Consider the following 17,714-nt stretch of genomic DNA (forward strand, 5'->3'; position numbering starts at 1 on the left):
TTTGGGGATTGCAATTATGTTTTGGTACATTCAATATGTTTTCAGTGTGTGTTAGATGTTTTTTTAGGTATATTTCACGTACTGTACCTATATTGAATGTGGTTTGGAGGTGTTTGAATATTTGGACATGTTCTTAGTGTATTTCGAAGGATTTTAAGGGGTTGTATGGTGTTTTGGATTAGTTTTGAGTATCTTAAAAGCTTCGGGTGTGTGTGACGGGGTCTTATGAATGTGTTTCGGTGTGTGGGGGAGTGATTTTCGTGTAAATTAAGGTGTTTCTAGTGATTGTTAAATTATGTGTGTTGAGGGTAATTTGAGGTGTTCCATGGTGTTCTGAGTATGTTTTGTGATAATTATGAGTGTTTTAAGTGGTTTGGGAGTGAGTGGGGTGTCTTGGGTGCGTGTGTGGAAGTGATTTTCGCGTATATACTGTTTGTTATTAGCGAGTTTGGGATGCGTGTGTTGGTATAGTGAGGTGTTGCATGGTGTTTTAAGTCTGTTTGGGTTTGATTTTGAGTGTTTTAAGTGGTTTGGGTATGTGTGGATGTAGCATGGGTTAATGAATCTCGGCTGCATTGATTATTAAGGTTATATAATAAAATGGAAGTTATATGTGGTGACGGCGTTACCACCTATCAAATTTTCTGCACCTATGCTCGTGTTAGGTACCGGTATGTGATTAAAGGCGAGTGTGCTACATAATATTCTGTACATGGCAATAATTGCGCTGACACCTATAGAATGTGATCGGCATTCACTTAATGCACGCACACCAACTATAATCTCACAACCATCTTGACAGGAAGGATGAACATTGCTGTACAAAATTGTATTATCAAAGTGTTTAGGGATTTTCAGCGAAATTTCGTAAGATTAGTAAGGAGAATATTGCACCCATCTGAATTAATTATGAACCAGCACAAGATAGAAAAGTCCATGAAAACCTTTTGGCATTTATATATAGTTTTATTATCAATGTTGCATACCATTGAGGTATAATTAGGCTATAATACCTCCATGTTCGCAGTAGAATATTCTACGACGAAATTACGTAATTTGGGATAACCTATTATGTAGCTGTCACTGTCGCTCTACCCCCACTAATGATTACTTTCTCTTCAGTGTCTGCAATAACTTATCAAGTATAAATCATATCTCGTAATACACATTTACTTATTATTCTAGAGAAAATATTTGCAAGGGCAACTTATTGGATGGCTGAACATAGTCTTCACTTTGTTAACTTTCATAATTTCGATATATGGAAGTTTCATTGTAATCATACACTTGTCTTTGTATTCTTCAGATTTAAAAGAAAAGAAAATACACATATCTTTTTCTGAATAGCACAGACTTGTTGAAAATTTAGCGTATCCCTATTGTACAGTACCTATGGCAAGACGGCCCACACTGTCTTACGTCGAGTATCGTGACCGTCAGCCTTGTAATATTACAGTCAAGGCTACTGGGAGCTGTCCTCGTTAAATTATCAGTTAACACTTTTCGTGTAATTTAGCTGCTCCATAATTATCAGTGAAACATAGGAGGAATCACTGTGAGCAGCAGGAAGGGAAAAGTCGAGCGAAGAAGAGACCAGAGGAGGAATTATAACAGGCAGAGGTGTAAACATGTCGCTTGCACGGGCCCTCTCACGCTCCCTGCCCCTGCTACACCCACACGGCAGACGGGAGGCAGTTACCATTGCTGTGGCCCACTACCATGACAAGGTGGGTGGCCTGCTGGAGTCCGTGTCAGGGAAATGTGTCAGACCGGCAAGCACTTAGAGAATCGTAAGGGCGGTGAGTCAGGCAGACACTAGCGAGTTAGGTAACAAGTGAGGAAATGCAGGCAGGGACCAGTGTATTAGCCAAGTGGTGCAGTGCGATACTTTAACTGTCTAACGCACCTCTCCTAGTGTATAGATATCTATTGTGTCTTTTTGGTATTACTCCAGAGTTTCACCTCAATCAGCTACATGTTTTTCACCCACCTCAAGAGATAGAGCTCATTACGAGTACTTTGAACCCTATATATACTAGGTGCAACCTTTTAGGTTAGGTTTAGTTAGGTTAGGTTAGATTAGATTAAATAAGGTTCTTTTCAGGACGAAATTAATTTTTTCTGGTAGATTTTGGCTTGTTTTTAATTAATTTACCAATTTTTTTTATGCAAATCATAAGATGTTTCGGGGCTGTAAAAAAAAATTGGTTGATTTGCACCCAAAACAAGTGGTATTTTAATTAAAAGCAAGGCAAAATATATTAGAAAAATTTTTTTTTTCGTCCAGAAAGGACAAGGTGGTGAAACTCTGGAGATACTAGCGAGTTGGTTAACAAGTGAGGAAATGCAGGCAGGGACCAGTGTGTTAGCCAAGTGGTGCAGTGCGATACTTTAACTGTCTAACGCACTTCTCCTAGTGTATAGATATCTATTGTGCCTTTTTTGTTATTTATTTTGTTAATATATATATATATATATATATATATATATATATATATATATATATATATATATATATATATATATATATATATATATATATATATATATATATATATATATATATATATATATATATATATATATATATATATATATACACACACCTGCTAAACATGATTATAACCTATATCTGTCTAGCACACTTGTGTCAATGGGAGTATCAGTGTTTGTGGTAGTTACTATGGAAGTTTTACACATTATACTGCATGTGTAGCATTTACTGAATTTTTTTAGCTTAGATTTTTTGGATGAAATGCATAATTAATTTTTAGGCATAAGTAACTGATATTCTTATTTGATTATTATTATTTATTTTATTTGTTTATTTATTTATTTGTTTTATTTTATTTTATTTTATTTATTTATTTTTCTTTTTGCAAAGTCACGTGTTTCAACAAAGTACAGTAAGTCCCCAATTTACGGTAGAAATACATTCCTTAAAACCTTGTCGTAAAGCGAAATTAGTGTAAACCAAACCCGTTTTTACATGTATTAGATAGGAATAAGTTCCAGCTTTGTACGGAAGTCAATCGAAAAAAGTAAACAAATTGGACAAGCCATGTATTACCGAAAAAAAAAAAAAAAATTAAACATAGTTTCAATAATAGACATGGCCTTTTCAGAAATGAGGCTCAATGAGAGTGGGGCATGCAGGCATGTTTGGCTGTCGATCCAAATTTTAAGCAAACTCCATACGATCCATAATGGGTTCCTGATGTTTTGTGAGTAATTTCACCTGCAGGCTTGAAGTATTAACTGCTGCTGAGATAAATTAAGGGAATGGCTAATGGCTGACAAACCTTCTCCTAGCTCCTTCTGGACTATATCAAGCTTCATTTCCAACATTAAACTTTTCCTGGCTCGTTTAACCTTAAGCACCTCTTCACCACAATCTAAATTACGTTTCTGCAACGTTTTGGACAGGGATTGGTATTAAATGCGGAGAATACCGTATTTTACGGCTTGGAAGACGCACCTTAATATTTGAAAGAAATTTCTAAGAAAAAAAAATAATTCTCATACAAGAACGCATTCACCATATACCTGACCACTGAACACAAAAACATAAGAAGCAAGGAGTCTGCAAGACACTATTGGTTCAGCACTCATTTCAAATTTGCTGGAGCACTCACCACAAATTTAAAACTATGTAAATAAAAACACCATAGGTGTGAAACAGTCCATCTCTTCTTGTTTTAGTGGCGGGCGACGGCATGTTTTGGATGTGTTGTTTACATTACGGAATCACTTGTCTGATCGCCGAATCCGAACGCGTCAGTGCTGCAGTTTGTATTTATTTTATTTTGCAGTCGTGCTTCATAGGCTTGATCAATGTGAATACAATTCACAAGTGGAGTTTTGACTCTTGCTTGAATGAGTAAGCCATTTGGATGTTCTACTATTAAAGGTATAAAGGCACTTGGCATGATGTGTGTGGGTTCGTGTGCATGTATGTGTGTGTTGCAATGGGACGAGGGAGCGGCCCGTTTTCTCCACACACTGAGTAAGCTGCAGGAGGGATTATGGTATTGGAAATAATTGTAACACCTAAGTACTGAGTTTACATGATATAAAAGGCTAAATTAAATTGTACTTAAGCTAACATCATAATGTGATGACTCACCATACAAATCCAGGTCGCTATCTGTCAAGTGTCCAAGCTCACTTGAGGTTGGATGCTGCCTTACAATACAACATTCGTCTTGGAAGACGCATTAGTATTTTTCAGGGTATTTTTTAGGAAAAAAAGTGCGTCTTGTAAGCCGTAAAATATGGTAATGTAAGTATATCACTGAGCACAAGGTTTCACTGTGTTTGTAGTGGCGGCGCGAAAGTGACTAGTTCGTAGTTGGCCATGGTGCGGCAGCACAATCACAGCATCAAGTTTGGCGGGAATTTTTAATATCGTAACTGCAATTTTTTTTATCATAGATTGAAAAAATGGTAGTGATTGTCAACTATCAAATCTGTGAATTTATCGTAATCCAAACTATCGTAAAACAAGGACTTACTGTATAGAAGCTTAGTCTGTAGCAGTTGGGTCTGCCATTTGTTTGTCATGGTATCTCACCACAACAATACATAGTTGTTATCCTGCTGCTACTACAGTAACTACACAGTCCCCAAACTACCACTGACCAGTCCCAGTAGCTTCATAATTAAGGATATCTCAGAATTAAATCACACACACCTACTATAATTTGCTTATTGGTCTTAATTTTCACTTGCCCAGGTGATCGACCACTATGAGAACCCACGCAATGTTGGGTCGCTCGACAAGAACGACAAGACAGTGGGAACAGGCCTGGTGGGCGCACCTGCGTGTGGGGACGTCATGAAGCTGCAGGTGAAGGTGGACGACAACGGCAAGATCATTGATGCTCGGTTCAAGACATTTGGGTGTGGCTCGGCCATCGCCTCATCCTCCCTTGCCACTGAGTGGGTCAAGGGCAAGACTGTGAGTTGCAGCCAATTGTAAAAAGAGGATATTGTGATGAATGAATATAGAACAAGTTATGAATGCATTTTTTGTACTTTTATTGTTATTGTTATTATTATTGTCATTATTGTTCTTCTTATTGTTGTTAGTATTATTATTGTTATAGTTTATAAGAAAGGGAATGTCAGTAGGAGAGAGGAGAACAAGATGGTGACTAAGATGACTCCTGTTGGTGACAGACAAAGCATTTCTGAAAGATTGTTGAATTGAGAAGAGGGTAATGATAGAAAGCACACACCACTATTGTTATGAAGTGCAGCCACAAGGAGAGTTGGCCAGCATGTCTCATGTCAACAGTTGCCGTTTTAAATGTTTTTCTACCTTTCTTTGTATAACAGAAAAAACTGGTCATTGGCAACATAAAATGAAAAAAAGGCCCACTTGCATGTATGAAGCAAGATTCAGAACAGCAATTTACTCCATCTCAGATTTTCATGCAGTCTTTATCTTTTACAGCTTGACGAAGCTCTCAAGATTAAAAATGTTGACATTGCCAAGGAGCTCAAGCTGCCACCAGTCAAACTTCACTGCTCCAGTAAGTTTTTTCTGTAGTTTTAATTTTTTTTATTTTTTTATTTTTTTATTTATTTTTTTTTTCTTAGAATGATGTTACTTATCGTAAAAGATATTGAACCTAAACATAAGCAATATATTTCTCTCTCTCTCTCTCTCTCTCTCTCTCTCTCTCTCTCTCTCTCTCTCTCTCTCTCTCTCTCTCCTTGCCTTTGAGATTTTAGTGATCTTTCTTATTATATTGGAGAAAATTTGACAAAGAAGATAAAATCATAAGTTACCACACTCTGGTTTTGAAGATATATTATTAAGATAAGAAGGCTATTTCCATCCCATGAGTGTTTTTCACAATTGTCTTTGTCCCTTAAAAACTGTTTACTGATGAGTGACAAGTTCATATCTACCCTTTATTCTTTTATGTAGTATGCTTCAGACCACCTTAGCTTACTGTGCAGTACTTCTTTGTGGTAAGTGTGTTGTACTCTTTGCAGTGCTGGCTGAGGATGCTATCAAGGCAGCCCTAAGTGACTATCAGATCAAGCAGTCCTCCAAGGATAAAGTGAAGCAGGAGAAGCAGTAGGTTGTATGATTATTTAGTTGTATAGTAAACTCTGGATATATTGAACTAACTAGCAGAAATCTGGTATTGTTGAAGCTGAAAGTTTAACCAATCAGCTTACCTTGGGAATTTGAATCTAGGCTGGATGATTACCAATACTTAGCACTTTTCCACTGAAACTTCCTGTGGGAATTCAAACACATGATGAACAGTAACCAAAACTTTGACACCTGTCGCTAAAACTTGCTATAGACTGTCAGGATCTGTTCGTGACGTCAAATACAGTAACTGATCAAGCCTAAGCAGTGTACTGTAGTAGAGTTGAGAGACAGGAGACGAGAGTAAAGTTCATTTTGAGACAGTGTGTGGCTGCCTCATTCTGTGCTTCTTTTCTCATCCTTTGTTCTGATATTTTGATATATTTATGAAATCAGAAATTTATTTCAATATAGTTTGATATATGTAGGGTTTACTGTACCTTTCATTATGTCCATATGTCAATTCATTGGTTGTATTATATGCAAATGGCAATGAACATCTGTCGTGGAATAATACAATTTATGTATAGTACTGTTTTCAAGTCATAGGTGAAGTTTTAGCTAAAATTTCATAAAGTATTGAGATTCAAGTTAAGGCACCATTACACTAGTACATTTTTGTCAACCATTACCACCAACAATTTTTGAGCTTGCCACGTCAGACGGAATGAAGCAAGAGTTGATGGAAAATGTGCTAGTGTGATGGTGCCTTGAGTTTCTGGTTTGTTGCTTCTAGTTCGTGCTCGACTCTTTTCTGATTTCTCTATGCTGTATGTGGAAGTTGTTTTGTCTCAGAAATTTATGAAACAGATGATCTTAGATGCTAAACATCACAGAGATCATGAACCATACGTATTTAGTACAGTGGTTCTCTTTTCTGTGGTGAGTGATGCACTACACTAAAGGCACATCTTGAACTCTGACCGTGCACCAGAGATATAGTCACTAGAGCACAGCCTTAACAAAAGGCACAAATCTGGGAACACTTACCTACCTAGCAAAATTAGGTGGTGTATTGGTGATAGTCATACAGTTTGGAAATTACTAGTATAGTATGAATTAATCTCTCTCTCTCTCTCTCTCTCTCTCTCTCTCTCTCTCTCTCTCTCTCTCTCTCTCTCTCTCTCTCTCTCTCTCTCTCTCTCTCTCTCTCTCTCTCTCTCTCTCTCTCTCTCTCTCTCTCTCTCTCTGTTAGGTTTGTTACAGCCTACCTAATTAGATGTAAGTCATTGCTGGTGTTGTAAATTGGATTTGAAAAATTCCAGCTCCATAAAATGTCTGTGATCAATAGAGTATATTCAGTTTGATAAGTTCCAGCTTCATAGAGTTCCTGTCATGTGTTGGAACTGATTATTTCATACAGTGAAAGTAGAATAAGAAGTGATACACCAGCATGTACATGTATATCAGTCCCACTAATTAATTACATGTCTAAAAATAAAATAGAAAATGATTGTCATTATGTTCTACTCTGGGCAACTGTACATATGTATTTTTTTTATAATAGATGTACAACATAGATAATTCAGTGTAGATAAATGTATGTATATCATTTTGTTGATAGTATATATTTTCAATCCACTGTTGTTGTATATGTGTCCCATTTTTTGGACATGATTGGTGAGAAGTTTCCTTTCTGCAGTGTTGTGTTGGCCATGTCTGGTTAGCATTCTGTCGAGCCATGCCGATTTATTTAATTCTTTATTTTACTCCTATAGCTTGTTGTTCACCAAGTGTTGTATGAAGTATCCAAGGAAAAGCATGACACAAATCTGGTCTTATATGTAAGGAATTGGATGTTTGATAACAAAGAATCTTCATAAATTATCCATTTGATGTCTAATTTTCTAGTGTGAACTTACCATGGATACAAAATGACAATGGAAATGGAACAGTAAGGTTACAGATACAAATAGGTACATAAAAACTTTAAAGATTTATTGTTTCCCATATCCCAGTGAGTGGAATGGTTCATCAACTCTTACTCATGTATTAACAATGACTACATTTTTAAACTGCATTTACAAACTTGCCTTCAGCTGATACTGATATAAAAGACTGAAGAAAAATAACACTTCATCACTTGTATTCAGAGCCTGAAGTTACATCTATAGAAAGGTACATGTTCATAGTTTTCACAGCCACATAGACTTATATTTGTTGAAATTAGTATATTTAATACAAATTGTATATATGAGAAATCGTTGTTTTTAATGATTGCTTCTTGTAGATACTAATCTACAGTAACAAAAATATCCCTGGGAATAATATATACATTATACACACACAAATTGATAGTGAGGTTGTATATTAGTGTGGTCCAAGTGTGGCCTTGTGGATGACAAATGGCTTTCCAAGTTTATTGTTTGTAGGGTCTGACAGATGCTTTGTTGAACTTAATGTAGCCAATGAGATGAGGATGAGAGGTAGAATAAGCTTCTTAATAATTTATCAATGGAAAGGTTAGTGAAGATTGCAATTTATTTAGGTTGGCATATTTTGTTTCTAAGCTTGTGTGCCTAATTGATTTAGTGGCCTGTTTACATGAATGTCTTTTCTTACTATTATTACCTCTAAGTCTAGATCTTGCTTTCCCATAACATCCTGAGCACTAGAAGCATACTGTGATAATGACAGTGGTAATAAATATTTTTTTGTTTTTAAGTGTGCCAGCAATGGAAACAAAAATTACAGTGAAAAAGACCCTCTGAGGTGCCAGGCCTACACAAAGACATAAGCATCAGCCAAAGCCGCAGGATAAGTGCCTTGAAGTCTCTCTCTCTTTTGAAAAAGGTCAAGTCATAGGAAGATGGAAATACAGAAGCAGCAGGGAGTTCCTGAGTTTACCAGAGAAAGGGATGGATCATTGGGAATACTGGTTACTTCTTGCATTAGAGAGGTGAACAGAATAGGGGTGAGATGAATGTTTGGTGTTGATGGAATGTGTTGCTTCCTTTGTATCATCATCACTATTTGAGTATTACTGGAGTTTTTTTTGTAAGCTTTTATATTACAAACAGTATACATTTATCTAAAATTTAATATATAAATATCTACTCAGATCTTCAACTAAAACAACAATTATTGTTAATCATGACTAATACTGATGTAAAGTAACAAAATACTGCTCATGATCTTAAAATGACTTTCTGATGTTATAAATCATCTTCACAAGAAGTCACATAATTTTGATGTAATGCACAGTGGTTACAGTATTCCTCTTATGGTAGTTGTCCTTATACTAATAGTTCACTCGTCTTAAAGTTCTCTGCAAATATTAAAAAGCTGTATATATAAAAATTTATTGGAATCTGAGCAGAGCTCAATTTGAGAGAGTACCTTCAAAGACTACAGCCACCATAACAATGTGGATTGTTTTGCCACATCAGATATCTTGTCAATGACAATGTATCTACAATTATGGATTTCATTGATCCTCAGCTCCCTCATTTTTAAACTCTGCTAGAAACTTTGCAAACACTCCTCTCTTCTGAAGGAAGGTGAAGGCTCCAAGCAGCCTCTTCTTTGATATGTTGTCACTTCCAAGAAAGTCGTGGATGCTGACTACCAGGAACATAAAACCATACATCCACATTTCTTCCACATTAGCCATCAGTTGCTCCAAGGTGAGTCCCACTTCCCCTCCACCAGCCTCCACCACCCGGCAGAGGGCAGCCCAGTAGTCTTGCATGATGTCCTCTAGGTGTTCCTCCAGCACCTGAGGGTCAGTGCTCATGAAGAACATGGACATGATATCACCAACAGGATTATCCAGGTGACAGAACTGCCAGTCAATAATGCTAACTAAACTTTCATCAGCAGAGTATAGAAGCTGCCCAGCCCACAGATCTCCATGCACCACAGTCTTGAGTAGTGGATGTCGCTTTGAAATAGAACGAATGTGTCTTGTCAGGGGAGTGAGTGCCTTGAACACCTCAGCGAGAGATGTACCTGTGTACATCTCTGCCATAGTGACCATATTAGGCACAAAGAATTGTTCATAAAAATCTGTGCTAAACTCTTTTGCCAAGGGTGACAGACATCCCCCTTCATGGTGCTGCTGCTGGTAGAGGATGCCAGCACCATGAATTAATGCCATGGCCCTCAGTGCTGTCTTGGTCTGAGCCAGTGTGCTGCCGTCTCTGATCAATACACTCTTATACTGATCCACACTAAGATCACGAAGAACAATGGTGATGGCAGAGTCTGAATAACTAGCAAAGAAGACTTCTGGCACAGGTGGGACAATGCTTCTCTCTGCACAGATCCCCTGAAAGTCTGGGCTGCTGACAAACTGATAGAATTCAACTTCCCGCTTAGCCAGTCCACCATTGGCTAGAAACTGGACTAGCTTAGGATCTTGTGGCAAGAACTTGAAGACCAACTTACACTCCTGCACCTCATCACTTTCTGGCAAAGTGTACTGCACCTTGACAAAAGATATTTCACTCAGGAAACCTTCTCGTTGCTGTGGCACAGTAGAGGACCAGAAAGCCACTTTGATGCTGCATTCCATCTTGATAGACAGCATCTTCTCCAGCCACAGCTGAGTTATATCACTGTCGCTTTCTAAAGGTTGTAAATCCATGGTTTCAATATTTCTTGTTAATGTTATTTAGAGAAAGGGCATTACCGTCCTGAAAAAAGGAAGTATGTGCTAGTATTGATGGCAATTCTTGTATAATGCAAACAATTACAAAACTAATAGAGAAAACCAGTGACTAAGTTAGCTAAAAAAGTCTAATACTGCATTACTCTAAAGATTCATTATATTGTCACAAATATGAAACCAGCATATGAACTCCCCAGTACAATTATTACACATGAGTGGTGATGATGCAAAGGAAGGAACTGTACTGCTCTTCACACATTCCCTATTTTATTTATTCCTTGTTTGTAAATATCTGAGAGAAAATTTTTGAAAACACTCTTCTCCTCCAGGAAGAGGATAGCACTCCGGACACGGTTTTCATTGATATGACTCTTAAGTAAGTCAGGAAGAGAGGCACTAAAGAAAGTATAGCCATACATCCACATGGATTCAAAGTTACATAGAAAATCTTGGAGTGATTCATCAAGTGTGACTCCATTACTCTGAAGTGACTGCTCAAGACACTTCCAGTAACTCTCAAGTATCTCAGTCAGGTGTTCTGTATAGCAAGACACCTCGGCACTCATCAGAAGCAAAGTCATTATATCACAGACAATATTTCCAATTCGACAAAACTGCCAGTCAAAGATACAAGCGTGTTGGTCATCCTGTGAGAACATCACATTAGCAGCCCAAAGATCACTATGGATGATTGACTTTAAGAAGGGGTGTTTCTTCTCCACTGAGAAGAGTTCACTTCTTAGAGGCAAGAGAGCCTTCAGTGTGTTCACAGTAGGTGTTCCCTCAAATATCTTTATCTGTTTATTGATACCATCAACTACATAATTTTCAAAGGAGGAAATATCAAGAGGAATATCCCAAGCATGTCTCTCTTGATTCTGTATAATAGCAATGCCTGAGCCATGAATGACTGCAAGTGTAGCCAAGACACACTTGATTTGTTTGAGAGAGTTGCCCTCCACAGATGCTGAGAGTCTAAGACCATCACTACATAAGTCCTGAAGAACTATTGTCATCTTGCTGTCCTCAAGTCCAGCCCAGTACACCTCAGGAACTGGGTGATGCACGCCACTGGTCTCACAAAAGTCCCTGAACTCTCTTGAGAAAGCATGCTTGTAGAACTCAACCTCCCTCTCTGCCAAGCAACAAGTTTTCATTATATCTAAAAGCACCTTCTCATATGGCATGAATTTTGCAAACAAGGACAGCTTTTCCTCTGGTGCTCCCTCTCTGGTAGAGAAGTAGGCCTGTATGAAGCACACTTCACTCATATATCCACTCTTGGTCTCTGGTAATTTCACAGACCAGGAATTGAGCTTGAGTGAGGAGCCCAACTTGTGCCTGAGCACCTGCTCAAGCCAAGCCTGGGTAACTTCTGTTGGTGAGGAAAGTGGTGTAACAGGTGAGTACTCCATTCTGCATTTGGTTTGTCGGTAACTTTATCTTGATGGATGGTGACTGGAGCCTGAAAATTATTGATTCTTTAGTACCCTTGTGATCAGTTAAAAACTGTGTCTGAATAATTTGTTGATTAACCTGTCCTGCACCTTCAGTGTTCTGTAAAGGGTTGGTGCTGCTCACTATCATGACTAAACTCAATATAAATTCCTAGTTTTTCAAGTCAAGGTATTGACAAAGCACCTTTTTGTGTTATAAATTCCAGGATCAATTCAAGGAAAAAAAAATTAAGGGCCACTGAACATTTCAAACTGGATAACCCTTTTTATAATTTTTTTGACATACATATATACATAAATTCAATAAATCCTTTCTTTTCTTAATCTTTAAGAAAGAAAATTTTTGAACACTCCCCTCTCTTCCAGGAAGTAGACAACAGCTCGGACCCGGTCTTCACTGATATGACTCTTTAGTAAGTCAGGAATGCCAGCACAAAATAAAGTATAGCCATAAATCCACATGGACTCAAAATTATGAACAAAATCTTGGAATGATACATCAACTGTGACTCCATTACTCTGAAGTGACTGCTCAAGACACTTCCAGTAACACTCAAGAATCTCAGTCAGATGTTCTGTGTAGCAAGACACCTCTGCACTCACCAAAAGTAAAGTCATTATATCACAGACAATATTTCCAACTCGACAAAACTGCCAGTCAAAGATACAAGCGTGTTGGTCATCCTGTGAGAACATCACATTAGCAGTCCAGAGATCACCATGGATAATTGATTTCAAGAAAGGGTGTTTATCTTCCACTGAGAAGAGTTCACTTGTTAGAGGCAAGAGAGCCTTCAGTGTGTTCACAGTAGGTGTTCCCTCAAATATCTTTATCTGTTTATTGATACCATCAACTATGTAATTTTTTAGGTGATAAATACGAAGGGGAATATCCCAAGCATGTCTCTCTTGCTTCTGTATAGTGGCAATGCCTGAGCCATGAATGACTGCAACTGTGGCCAAGACACACTTGATCTGTTTGAGAGAGTTGCCCTCCACAGGTGCTGAGAGTCTAAGACCATCACTACATAAGTCTTGAAGAACTATTGTCATCTTGCTGTCCTCAAGTCCAGCCCAGTACACCTCAGGAACTGGGTGATGCACGCCACTGGTCTCACAAAAGTCGTTGAACTCCCTCGAGAAGGCATGTTTATAGAACCCAACCTCTCTGTCCGCCAACTGGCAATTCTTCATTACATCTAAAAGCACCTTCTCATATGGCATGAATTTTACAAACAAGGACAGCTTTTCCTCTGGTGCTCCCTCTCTAATAGAGAAGTAGGCCTGTATGAAGCACACTTCACTCATATATCCACTCTTGGTCTCTGGTAATTTCACAGACCAGGAGTTGAGCTTGAGTGAGGAGCCCAACTTGTGCCTGAGCACCTGCTCAAGCCAAGCCTGGGTAACTTCTGCTGGTGAGGAAAGTGGTGTAACAGGTGAGTACTCCATTCTGCATTTGGTTTGTCGGTAACTTTATCTTGATGGATGGTGACTGGAGCCTGAAAATTATTGATTCTTTAGTACCCTTGTGATGTCTCAGTTAAAAACTGTCTAAATAATTTGATGTAATCTTTTATTTAGTTTGTCATATACATAAAATTTTCAAGACAAATCACCCCTAAAGAGAAGTGGCATAAAAATGAAGACTGGCCAAATTTCACTAAACCATTTGAGCCACAGCGGTCATTGTGGCTCACAGGAGACTTGTCCTGTACCTTCGTGTTCTGTCAAGGGTTGGAGCTGCTCACTATCATGATTTAACTCTCAATATAAATTCTTAGTTTTTCAAGAATTAAGGAAGAAGAATGGGCACCACTGAATTCATAATAATGCACCACATCAACACAGTGATGATTGGAGGTCAAGAGGGAACCAAATCAAGTTGCATCAGAAAATGACCTTTTTGTATTGTCAAATGTAGTATTAATTCAAGGCAACAGAAAAAAAGCAACAAAGGTCTATGAACATTTCTAAACTGAATAACCCTTTTATAAATTTTTCTCTGACTTACATGTGTACAGTTACCAATTTTTCATATAGTAGCATACTCAGCTTTTGAAGTGAGATATTGGTAAGGATGATTATGACAATAATGATACCCGTGTTTCAGTTTCTAATGGAAACCTCATCACTAAACAAAAATTAATGTCTTCCTCATTTATCATGGACAAGTTATTCTGGTGAATATTGTCTTACAAGGTAAATCAGAGTATGCTGTTGTGTCATCTTTCATAATATACATTCACTACAAAGCAATGGTACACAGCACTTGAGACACCAAGAATGTGAACAAACACAAAGGGCAGTTTTTGAGCCATACTAGTCTTTGAAGTTCAAGGTTTTTACTTACTGTACAAATCCACACTATGCTGTCCATGCCTACTATTCTCTTTCTATACATACATGTATTAAAGGTTTAATGTTTCATCATCTTTATTGTCAATTGGATAGACTTTCTAAACACGTTCTCATGTTGTCTCTCCCATGTTGTCTTTTGAAATATGTAACAGACCGAAAATTAATTCAATACATTTTTATCTTTGAGACAGAAATTTTTTGAACACTCCCCTTTCTTCTAGGAAGTGGACAACAGCTCGGACACGGTCCTCAGTGATGTGGGTTTCCAGCAAGCCTGGCAGGGAAGCACACAGGAATGAATACCCATACATCCATATCAACTCAACATTACAAACAAAATCTTGGAATGACACGTCAATTGAGACTCCATTTCTCTGAAGTGACTGCTCAAAACACTTCCAGTAACACTCAAGAATCTCAGTCAGGTGTTCTGTGTAGCAAGACATCTCAGCACTCATCAGAAGCAAAGTTGTTATGTCACAGACAATATTTCCAACACAAGCAAACTGCCAGTCAAAGATACAAGCGTGTTGGTCATCCTGTGAGAACATCACATTAGCAGCCCAAAGATCACCATGGATGATTGACTTCAGAAAAGGGTGCTTCTCTGGCACTGAGAAAAGCTCACTTGCTTTGGGAAGGAGAGCTCTCAGTATGTCTACAGTGGGTGTTCCCTCAAATAAATTGATTTGTGCATTGATACCTTTTGTGACATAATGTGACAGATGAGACATGTCAAGAGGAATGTCTCCAGGATGTTTTCCCTGCTTCTGTATAGTGGCAATGCCTGAGCCATGAATGACTGCAACTGTGGCCAAGACACACTTGATCTGTTTGAGGGAGTTGCCCTCCATAGGTGCTGAGAGTCTAAGACCATCACTACATAAGTCTTGAAGAACTATTGTCATCTTGCTGTCCTCAAGTCCAGCCCAGTACACCTTAGGAACTGGGTGATGCATGCCACTGGTCTCACAAAAGTCCCTGAACTCCCTTGAGAAGGCATGTTTATAGAACTCAACCTCCCTTTCTGCCAAGCGACAAGTTTTCATGAAATCCTGAAGTGCCTTCTCGCTCTCTGGCATGAATTTTGCAAACAAGGACAGCTTTTCCTCTGGTGCTTCCTCTTTGGTAGAGAAGTAGGCCTGTATAAAGCACACTTCACTCAGGTATCCATTCTTGGTCTCTGGTAATTTCACAGACCAGGAATTGAGCTTGAGTGAGGAGCCCAACTTGTGCCTTAGCACCTGCTCAACCCAAGCCTGGGTAACTTCTGCTGGTGAGGAAAGTGGTGTGACAGGTGAGTACTCCATTCTGTATATGGTTTGTCAGTAACTTTATCTTGATGGATGGCGACTGGAGCCTGAAAATTATCAACTCTTAGTACTCTTGTGATATCCTTCTTGAAAATTAGATCTGAATTTCTATTGTAGGTAAATAAACCCAAGAATTAGCTTCATTTGTCATGCTCTCTATGGTTTATATTGTACAAAATTAAATACAACCTCAAATTTACTGCAGATTTATACAATGCACAGCATCTGTATACAGTATGGCTTCCCTTCTGTCTCACTATCTCAAGTACGAGTATTTTGAATCCTAGCATCATTCATCAGAAATTAATAATTTTGTAAAGATAACTGAATAGGAGCCTTTGCCAGCCTCTCATGGGGTCACTGTTTTTCCAGAACCTGACGTGTTGCCATATTCTCAGTTTTTTCAACAGTCATGGTTGAGATCAAAGTGTGATTTTGATTATTATTTAACTTGTACTTCTTTAATGGTGTTGCACAGCTGTGAGACTGACATAACATTGACTTAGAGGAAGATCCAAGTACTTAATACTTAGTGTTAGTATAGCTATATTTGCTTTCGCACCATACAACTTCCACTCACAGTGTTCCTAAGCTTGTGCATTGAGAAAAAGCAATAATGAAATATGGAAACATTTTATGACACTATAGATTGACCACATTCTCAGTGTCAGTGTGAACATCTGACAATGAACTATTATCTCTGTGTACAAGTACTATTTGGTAATACAGGAGGGCATGCCGTCACTTACCTCAGTTGATTTTACTGACTTCAATGATAACTGACACTTTTCTATGACATACATCTTCTAATCTTTCTATCAAGATAACAGTTCATTATTTACTTATTTATTTATTTTTCATTAACAAGTCATTATTTGTCCCACATGGGAGGGCTGTCATATGGTGTGATGGCAAGGCATGGTGCAACCTGGCCTGCCCATGAAATCTTTCCACCCGGGGGCAGGACAATGCACACTGCAGCCAGGCACTTTATGTGGCAGTTAGAAAAATTAATGTGACTGGGGAATGTTAAAGGGTAATATATACATACTGTGTTGCAGGAAATGCAGAACGTTATAGCAATATGTGACAAAAGAGTTGAAGGACACAGTAGAGAGTGGTTAGGTAGGGAATGTTGAAGGTTATTGTAATGTGACAAGGAATACTGAAAGTTAAAGGACTTTGTGAGGTGTTAAAAATTAATCAAGATTCAAGATGGACTAAATTTAAGAACACTGAATATTCTCTTCATAGGTTAAGGCTTGTCCACACCAAGACACATTGCTTGCATTTGTATTTATAGATGGATGGATGAGTGAATGAGTGATGGGTGAGTGAATACATGGATGAATGGAAGGAATGGATAGACTGATAGATGAATGGGGGGATTATTAGACTGAGATGGATAGGTGAATAAATGGGTGGATGGATGGATGGAAGGATGGGTGGGTGGATGCGTAGATGGGATATATGGGTGAGAATAGATAGATGAAGGGAAGGGGTAGACAATGTTTCTCGGCGTGGAGGTGGCTTTGCTTTTACCTGCGTTGATCTCTGCTTACCGCTTTCACCATCCAGTACAGCCTTCTCAGGATGACTTGTGCTTCTGAGAGAGAGAGAGAGAGAGAGAGAGAGAGAGAGAGATAAGATTAGTTAATTGACAATAAGATATCAGTAACATGTATGGATAATTTGCTTACCCTTCCCCCACGTCCCCCCCTCCCAACGAAAAAAAAAAAAGGAAAGAAAATATTGGTAGGTATATTTGCGTTGTGGCTTTTCGTTTTTCTTTTCTTATCTTCCAAAATGTTGTGCAGAGCTTATCTCTCTCTCTCTCTCTCTCTCTCTCTCTCCACGTT

General features: G+C 38.3%; 5 protein-coding genes across 5 annotated transcripts; 1 reads left to right on the plus strand and 4 right to left on the minus strand.

Moving 5' to 3' along the window:
- Positions 1–1,409: 1,409 nt before the first annotated feature.
- LOC123514359 (iron-sulfur cluster assembly scaffold protein IscU-like) lies at positions 1,410–7,694 on the plus strand. Its single transcript, XM_045272229.1, has 4 exons — positions 1,410–1,727; positions 4,736–4,960; positions 5,459–5,537; positions 6,007–7,694. Exons 1-4 carry the CDS (start codon positions 1,629–1,631, stop codon positions 6,093–6,095), a joined length of 492 nt encoding a protein of 163 aa, XP_045128164.1. The 5' UTR covers positions 1,410–1,628; the 3' UTR covers positions 6,096–7,694.
- LOC123514358 lies at positions 7,192–13,633 on the minus strand. Its single transcript, XM_045272228.1, has one exon. It carries the CDS (start codon positions 13,631–13,633, stop codon positions 12,509–12,511), a length of 1,125 nt encoding a protein of 374 aa, XP_045128163.1. The 3' UTR covers positions 7,192–12,508.
- LOC123514356 lies at positions 7,192–17,447 on the minus strand. The gene is made up of 2 exons (XM_045272225.1): positions 17,418–17,447; positions 7,192–10,749 (listed from the first exon to the last, which is right to left on the minus strand). Exon 2 carries the CDS (start codon positions 10,698–10,700, stop codon positions 9,540–9,542), a length of 1,161 nt encoding a protein of 386 aa, XP_045128160.1. The 5' UTR covers positions 10,701–10,749; positions 17,418–17,447; the 3' UTR covers positions 7,192–9,539.
- Positions 10,976–12,139, minus strand: LOC123513956. The gene has a single exon (XM_045271451.1). The coding sequence runs from the start codon at positions 12,137–12,139 to the stop codon at positions 10,976–10,978; it is 1,164 nt and encodes a 387-aa protein (XP_045127386.1).
- LOC123514357 lies at positions 13,741–17,492 on the minus strand. The gene is made up of 2 exons (XM_045272227.1): positions 17,398–17,492; positions 13,741–15,902 (listed from the first exon to the last, which is right to left on the minus strand). The coding sequence occupies exon 2, from the start codon at positions 15,850–15,852 to the stop codon at positions 14,719–14,721; it is 1,134 nt and encodes a 377-aa protein (XP_045128162.1). The 5' UTR covers positions 15,853–15,902; positions 17,398–17,492; the 3' UTR covers positions 13,741–14,718.
- Positions 17,493–17,714: the final 222 nt, after the last annotated feature.

The sequence above is a fragment of the Portunus trituberculatus genome, chromosome 37, assembly GCF_017591435.1.
Source record: "Portunus trituberculatus isolate SZX2019 chromosome 37, ASM1759143v1, whole genome shotgun sequence".
Lineage (NCBI taxonomy): Eukaryota > Metazoa > Arthropoda > Malacostraca > Decapoda > Portunidae > Portunus > Portunus trituberculatus.